The sequence below is a fragment of the Dermochelys coriacea genome, chromosome 6 (genome assembly GCF_009764565.3).
Source record: "Dermochelys coriacea isolate rDerCor1 chromosome 6, rDerCor1.pri.v4, whole genome shotgun sequence".
NCBI lineage: Eukaryota > Metazoa > Chordata > Testudines > Dermochelyidae > Dermochelys > Dermochelys coriacea.
Genome location: NC_050073.1, coordinates 45,984,520 through 45,993,008, shown reverse-complemented (window position 1 = coordinate 45,993,008; position 8,489 = coordinate 45,984,520). Strand labels below are relative to the sequence as shown.

The window sequence follows — 8,489 nt, the reverse complement described above, 5'->3', positions numbered from 1 at the left end:
TCCTGTGAATGTCATTGGGGGGTGGAGGGGAAACTCAGCTGGTGAAAAGGCATCAGGAGCAGATAGCCTTTGTAGGGGCAGAGGGGGTAGATCCTACCACAGACACACTACAAAGGAACAAGCCCTGCCAATGTCATCAGCCATCGAGAGGAAAAGCCTCGATCCTTCCGAGTAAGTGGCCTTTTTTTCATTCCTAACCCCCCTCTGTGTTTTGATTGATATTGAGCTTCTCCAACAAATGGGCTTAAAAAGGACTTTATGAGCTTCAAGAATCATTTATTGTTGTTGTTCTTTATTTATTTTTATTTTGTGTAAGCACCAGTTCTAGGGAGATGCTTTGGGGATCTCTTTCTGGTAAAAGGTGGTTTAGAAATATACTAGGGCTGCTTTTACCTTCAAAATAACATCCCTGCATACCCCAAAGTCCAGAGCAACTCCCATCCCCTTCCAAAGCCTGCTGCCATTGTAATATTACAACCAGGGTGGATTTGGTAGTGTGTTACTTTGGTGCATGCAATGTATTGGGGAGGTTTGGTAGATTTCATTGAGCTGGTGCTGAACTAGGTAACCTCTGTGGATATCAGTGTGCTGCTCATGTGGATGGCAGCACCAGCCCAGAGACATCCAGTTCCCCATTTTGAGTTGAAACCAGAATATAAATTCTTTAGATTTCTCAGGTTTTGTGAAAAACCTGCCAGAATAAACCTCCTGATTGAAAACATCTAACAACCCTTAGCATCAGTGCATTCCCCCCCTCCCTACTTCTTGAGATTCAGTGATGCTGATGAGAATAATTCAGAGATACCGGGTGCATAATACTTTCCAAAGCTTAACTTATTTTCAGTCTCTGCTCCATGTTTAATCTGCCCAACTAGCTGACTATACTGAAAGGTCAGAGCTGTTATCTGATGGTGTACAACTTCCACATTTTCATACTACACAGTTTGAAACTTTCAAAATATTATAATGGTGGTGTGTGGGAGGTAGGGGTTCTGTACATGGACCTCAAATATATAAAGAATTGATACACAGAGGGCATGGGAGGAGAAATTTGTTCTCATTTGCCACTTTTGTGGACAAGGTTACATAAATTCAGTAACTGATTGTAGCATTATGATTTGGCTCTTTCAGTAGATTTCCTGGAGCCATCCATTCGTACACCAAGTACATGCAGGCACTTAGTTGCAAGAGGAGTGTTAACTAAGCTCCATAATGTGTGGTGTCATTTCACTGAATTCCAGGGTTGTACATCTCAAGAGCAGCATTAGGTGCATTACACTTGTCTGTGTCTCAGAAGCACTGTGATATTACAGAGAAAAAAACATTTGTAAAATCCTGGTTTTCAATGTAAAACTTAAAATATTATTTCCCCCTATAAATTTAATTAATTTGGGCTTTGTTTCCTGTAAGTTATTAAGAATGTTGTCTTCTGAAGCCCTAATCTAATACGTGTAAAACATAACTCCACATGGTCCAAAGCAGTTAATATGTCATATCAGACATTTTGCATTTGTTACCATTTTTCTCATTTCCCCCTTTGATTTTTAAGGAATTGTAATTTAACCTTCTAGATACCTTTTTTTAAGGTTTCAACTACAAAGTAGTAGCAATATTTATTTATTTACCTACTTTATGTAGTGAATAACTGCTGGGTATGAAATCCAAGCACATAAAAAAGCAAATGCATGAAACAGAAATTCTATTAAAAATAAACATAGAATCATAGGTTCCAGCAGGGCTGGAAAGCAGCTCAAGAGATCATCTGCCAGAGTTTAAGACGGCAGTACCTGACTTGGGCTTTGAAATAACTAACTCATGGTTCCTGATATTGGAGCATGTATGTGTACATCTGAACTCCCAAAAGAAGGGATGCATTTATTGTGGAAAATTTATTGTGTACTGCTTCCTTATCTCCTCATATTCCTAAAATATTCATGTGGACCTGTAGGATTTACTGCAGATAAGCACAGTGCTTTGTTCTATGAGTATAATGCCCTGTTTATATTATTTGGCTTATGTGTGTTGTTTAGTGCATTGATGTTTTCAAGCCAGCCTCACAGAAATATCATGCGTTCCTTTATAGTTATATACATGCTTGGATGATACTATGAGTAGCAATGCATGAAAAGCACAGGGCACAGAGGTACAAGCAGTCCTTGACTTTACGACGTTTGAGTTACAACAAACAGCACTTACGGTGGTTCTACATTGACACCCTGATTCGACTTATGACTATAGGTTTTGAGTTTATGATGCTCAGTCCCGCAATGGAGTAGATTGTGGTTCCAACTTACAACCCAGTTTTAAGGAACCAATTGTGTCTTAAGTCTGAGGACTGCTTGTATATGCTTTGAAAGTCTAGGGTCAGATCCTTTGCATGTAGAAGCTCCCATGACTTTACTGGCAATAGTGGGCTGGCAGGTGTGGACTGCAAGTCATAAGAATGTTAGGACACAGCTATATGAATGGTGAAGAGTGAAAATGGAAGTGCATAAGAGCAGATGCTATCTTATGACTGAATTCTGAAGTCAGAGGGAGTTTTGCCTAAGTAAGAACTGCAGTTGTTAGGATGGAAGTTCTGGAGCACTGTACATTTTTCAGACACTGAAGAAAGTAATTTTTGACTAGGAAACTATTTTCTCCAATAAGTGAAGGTAGTAGAAAAATGTTAGTTTCCCTGGCCTGTTGAAAATGCTAAACAGCCAGATTTCCTTCTGGCAGGGTAGTTACATTCTGCCCTCACCAGTCCAGTTGCGGCATGTAATAAAAGCAAATTGTCCACAGATTGTGATTTCAGTAACTGAATAAGGTACTTAAGAATACTGGGCTAGATTCTACCAGGAATTGAGGGCTCTGGCTCTGATTCAGGAATGCACTTAAGCATGTGCATCTGAGTAGTTGAATTCAATGTGACGAGTTGCATGCTTAAAGTTAAGCATGTGCTTAAGGGTCTAATCCAGTGGAGTCATATTTCCAGTGACTTCAATGAGTATTGCATAAGGCCCTACATGCTTTGCTGGATCAAGGCAAGGGTACTCAGCACCTTACAGGATTAAGCCCACAGGTCATTCTTTTAATGTTTTGCCAGTAGTGTTTCTGGCAGAACTTGCAAAGTGATGCAAACAGGCAACAGTGAGACTTTCTTAAAGTGTATTTGCAGAAAATTATGGCTTCATCCCCTATATTAGTAGATCCATTCCTTCTTTTTCTTGTTTAAAAATGATGAGGTGTCAGACTGGTATAGGAACAAAATACTGTGGATGAATATTTGCTCCAAAAAAACCTCTTAAAGTACTACCACAATGCAGTTTTGGGACCTGAGTCTCCTCTCATCCACATGTGTATAACTCAGGAGTAACTCCTTGAAGTCAGTGCAGTTATACTGGTGTAAAACCAGTGTAAGTGAGATCAGAATCAGGCTCTTGGTTGCGTTGACCAGGAGGGAAAAAGTATTGTAGTAAGGTTGGGTGAAATTCTGGCACCACTGAAGTCAAGAGCAAAACTTCCATTGAATTCCATGGAAGTTGTATGGAGTCTCGCCTGTTGTATTTATTCATTTTTACAATCTTGTTTATTTTATAGCAGTGTGGTGACTATGACTTATAGTTGGGACATTTTTATTCTCTTCAGTAGAGGGCAGTGGTACACATATACAGACAATTCATTTACAACATGTTAAATGTGTTTACTGCAATGAGGTGTTGTACAGATTGTCATGTTTGCACTGTAGTCTTTGCACAAGAAGAAACAAAGAATTAACAATGTTTTAGCCACCTTTGGTGATTTCCTAAATATTAGGCTGTTCTGTTTTTAAAACAAATGAAAAAAGCCTACTCCTGCTCCCATTGATAAGAAAGAGGTGAAGGGGGCTGCCATTGACTTCAATGGAAGAATAATCTGGCAATAATTCCTGTTCTAATTAGGCGACTGGTTTGGTTTTTTGCTTGTTTGGTTGAGTTTAAAGGGCTTTCCCTTCTCCAACAATTGTTTCATTCTCTCAGGGAACCAGTGGATGAAGTGCTCCAAATACCTCCTTCACTGCTAACATGTGGAGGTTGTCAGCAGAACATTGGGGACCGTTATTTCCTGAAAGCCATCGATCAGTACTGGCACGAGGACTGCCTCAGCTGTGACCTATGTGGATGCAGGCTTGGAGAGGTGGGGAGACGATTGTACTATAAACTGGGCAGGAAACTCTGCAGGAGGGACTATCTCAGGTACAGAGCCTTCCTACCCTATACTAGCCTATCCTAACTTGCTTGCTTTCTGTAAATTCAGATTTATTGAGGTATTTAGAATGAATTAGGATCCCTAATGATGATGCACCACAAGAATCCATGAAGAGATTATACTGAATAATTTATTCCTAAAATATAAATGCTGAGGGTAGTGACAGTGATTGCACCACCTTTTGCTAAGTGTGCTTGCTGATCTGGGAAGCTAAGCGGAGCTGAGCTGTGTTAGCACTTGCATGAGTAGGTGCTGAAGAGTCAGTAAGTGTTACTCTTCCCTCTGATTTCAGAGTAGCAGCCGTGTTAGTCTGTATTCGCAAAAAGAAAAGGAGTACTTGTGGCACCTTAGAGACTAACAAATTTATTAGAGCATAAGCTTTCGTGAGCTACAGCTCACTTCACGAAAGCTTATGCTCTAATAAATTTGTTAGTCTCTAAGGTGCCACAAGTACTCCTTTTCTTCTTCCCTCTGAGTCAGTAATGAGCTAATGCCCCAGCATGGTTTTAGAGGAGTTGTACTTCTGCAGGTGTTGCCTTTCTGATGCAATGTATATAGTAACTGAGGCCTAAAGGATGAGTGCATATGAAAGATCTTCTGCCACTTTTGTAAGACTAAGGTATCCTGGTGTCTAGCCAAATTCCCTTTTCCACACTACAATACCACCACTTGGGAAAGAGATGTTTTGCTTTGCTACTCTCTATGTCGGGGACGAGGGATGTATTGCTGTGCAATAACTGTGGTTTGAGTATCATTTTTTAAAGTTCTCTAGGACCCTTCAGGCTGAAAGGCATGGTGCTGTTTACATTTATTATAATAATTATGGCCCAATTCAGGAGAACTTGAAATCAATGTAATTTAAGCATGTGCATAAAGTTAAAAGCACATGCCTAAGCATTGTTCTAAATAGAATGGATTTAAGCATTTGCTTTAGTGTCTTCCTGAATCTGATCCTATAAGAGCACCTGTTACAATTTTTGCATTAGTAGATCCTTGCCCATCTTTCTACTTATAAATTTTGACAAAGCAGATGAGTTAAAGTTTAATATATTATTTCTCAATACCTTGATAACAAAGAACCTATGTGTTCTTGATTACAATTAAAGTGTATTGCTCCTTCTACATCATTTGTTATAATGTCTTCTTTGTGCTCTAGGAGCTGGTGGCATGGAATAAGTAGGAACTCCACATTTTTTCCCCCCTCCCCCAGCTTTTTAGGGTCTAGTTTTATATTGAACCTGATATTCCTTACACAAAACTTCCTTTAAGAGTGTAGGTAATTGGGAGGGGAAGAGAGTAGAGTTCCTAGTAAATTTATCCCATAGCTTTTCCAATGGGAGTTTTGCTAGAGACTGGAGGTTGGGTCCCAATAATGGCTTAAACTGTACATCTCCATTATATGAAATATTCTAACATTGATCCAGTCCCATGTGCACTTGCCAAATATTTACTAACTTTTTAATGGAAGAATAACAGGCCATGGAAACAAAAATAATGTGTTTTCTGTACAATGAGACTGCCTGTTTTCAGAAATGAAGCATTTCACAACATTTATAAAATATTTAGTATTACTTTCATTAGTCAGAAGTGAACAGTGACATCTCCTGGTGGACAAGAGAAATTATTTCTTTTTCCTTCAGAGATCTGAGTCTAATAGGCTTTTTTTCTTTCAAACCTAGTAGATTACTTGAAGCAGGCACAGCCTATGATAAACACAGTAAAAATATGGGAAATGGACTCACTAGTTCTAAAATTAATGCAGCAAAGCAGAAAACTTAAACACAAGCAAATATTTCAGACAAATAATATTTCTGAATTTCTCCCTTTCTTATTGCAAATAATAAGATGTTTTCTGTTTACGTATTAATTATAGGGTTTTTAAACTCTGCAAGCTACAGCCTACAGTAGAGGATGAAATTACATTATGACACACAGCTGAATAGGTCATAGTGTTCCAGCTGAAAGTAGTGCATTTGTGAGCGGGATAAACATGTTGTGCATACATCAGAGGGTCCTTTCAATAGACAACCCAATAATTATGGTCTCAATAGGGTTTCTTAATATGGCTTAAAGAACAATCCAGATCATGAAATCCTTTGGGCTAAAATGGATTTCTGGAGGGTCATAGAGTCCAGTTCCTGAAACCTAGCAGGAGTTCTTTCATGAGTAGAGAAACATTTGAGTTTAAAAACAATGAGAAGTCCGGTGGCCCCTTAAAGACTAACAGATTTATTTGGGCATAAGCTTTCGTGGGTAAAAAACCCACGAAAGCTTATGCCCAAATAAATCTGCTAGTCTTTAAGGAGCCACTGGACTCCTCGTTGTTTTTGTGGATACAGACTAACACAGCTACCCCTCTGATATTTGAATTTAAAAAAATCTCAGATACCCTACAGAATCCTAAAACATAGCCTGCAGCATAGTGGGGACAAAACTGAGCAATGGCAAGATTTATCAATCAGCAGGTAATTTCTATGGATTGATTTGGAAAGATACAAGTGAAAACAAGTATTAAGAGTAGAAAGAAAATATTAGGGTGGTTTGGATTCATGGTCTGATTTAGAGAGGTTCAAATCCCACTGAAGTTGCTCATGGCCTTTCAGAATTAGACCCTTACTTTGATCACAACAAATAAGTATATTCTTTTAAAACATAGGTGACACCCTTGGGTTCTTGGCAGGTCACCACTGCTGGATGCCACTGATGCTGGAAAGTTTTGAGTGTCCCTGCTCGTTGGATTTCATCAAGCAAATGTTTAAACTTCTATATATCTTACAATGCAATGTTAAATGTGGCAAAAAGCCGATGTTGTGCACTTCTTTTGTTTCAGTTCTCTCTCTCTTTCTCCTTACCCTCCCTTTTCTCCAAGGAAACTTTGCGTAACTCTTTGTTGTTGTTGTTTTAGACTCTTTGGCCAAGATGGCCTTTGTGCTTCCTGTGACAAGCGAATCCGGGCCTATGAGATGACTATGCGAGTGAAGGACAAAGTATACCACCTGGAATGCTTCAAATGTGCTGCTTGCCAGAAACATTTTTGTGTTGGAGACAGATACCTCCTCATCAACTCAGACATAGTGTGTGAGCAAGACATCTATGAGTGGACTAAGATAAATGGGATGATATAGCCAGGACATGCCTCATAGTCATCAAGAGGTATCTTATGGGTGGCACAAATGCATAGCTGCAATGAGGAGATAATCACTCAAACTATGTGCTTTGTCTAAACTGGGAGGGGAAAGATCACAGCATAGGCCCTTTTCAGACAGTGCTACATAGAATCTAAACTACAAGCAATAGCAAATAGACTGACTTCTATTAGCAAAGGCGTATTGACAATAACTGACATTATCAGCCAAGTAGGCGAGAGTTGGGGAACAAATACATTGTGATAATGGATTCTCATAACTGGAAATGCAGTAATGACTTGTTGTGTAAAGAGACATTATGATTTTGACACTCGCAGACTAGGATTGTGCAATTGATTTTTCTTCCCATCTTTTCTAGTTACTCTGTTTAGACAATAGTTTCCAATGTAAACATAAGGAAGGACACTGGAGATGAAGAGTCGGTCAGAGTCTCCAAAGCCTTAAGCTTTGTGCAGGAGAGAAAATGGTTCTTTTGCATGGAAATCTCCCCCTCTCCCCTAAGAATGAAAAGTGCAACATCTAGCCCCAAACAATTCTTTCAATAAATTCTGATGAATAGCTGTTTTCAAGCAGCACTGTTTGAAGGTGAGATGCTCCACAGATCATTTCTATACAAATATAAATCTAAAGAGTTGTTCAACTATTTTATTAATTTAGATTATATCAATAAACTATTTGTTGTGTGTAGTAAGAATCTGAATGCTTTAATAAAAACAACAGAAAGTTTGAGCGTTATTTCTTTCAATAATGTACAACCGTTTAGACTTGAGTTTGCTTTTGCATCGGTATTATTTATTTCATTTATTTGCACCATGGCTGCATTTGGCTACATTTGGTGCACAGCTGATTCTTGTCAATCTGCTCAAGGGTATATTCAAAGGGATGTGCTCCAGTCTCAAGCAGTGACATAAGAACCCAGGTCAATACTAGAGTGTAACTAAGTGAGTGCAAGGCTCTCGACACATGGTGCATTTGCCTGTCTGATGGTTTTCAGCAGAGCTATTACCATTCACCACATGCTGCCACTGACCCCTAGTATTACAGTTTTACAATTTATATTCTCTTCTTTGATATAGCCAGTGGTATTGGTGGGGCAGTAAGCTAGCAGATCTC

The 8,489-nt window shown here is 39.0% G+C and overlaps 1 protein-coding gene across 1 annotated transcript; it reads left to right on the top strand.

The window, feature by feature from the left end:
• Positions 1 to 38: 38 nt before the first annotated feature.
• On the top strand, positions 39 to 8,102 carry LMO2 (LIM domain only 2). The gene is made up of 3 exons (XM_038406983.2): positions 39 to 171; positions 4,002 to 4,217; positions 7,136 to 8,102. Exons 1-3 carry the CDS (start codon positions 131 to 133, stop codon positions 7,353 to 7,355), a joined length of 477 nt encoding a protein of 158 aa, XP_038262911.1. The 5' UTR covers positions 39 to 130; the 3' UTR covers positions 7,356 to 8,102.
• The last annotated feature ends 387 nt before the right edge of the window (positions 8,103 to 8,489 follow it).

Excerpts from the sequence above, each read along its gene's own strand:
- LMO2 (XM_038406983.2), top strand. The coding sequence starts at position 131 with ATGTCATCAGCCATCGAGAGGAAAAGCCTCGATCCTTCCGA. Across the intron at positions 172-4,001 it reads AAAAGCCTCGATCCTTCCGA|GGAACCAGTGGATGAAGTGC; the intron begins GTAAGTGGCCTT and ends TCATTCTCTCAG. Across the intron at positions 4,218-7,135 it reads TGCAGGAGGGACTATCTCAG|ACTCTTTGGCCAAGATGGCC; the intron begins GTACAGAGCCTT and ends TTGTTGTTTTAG.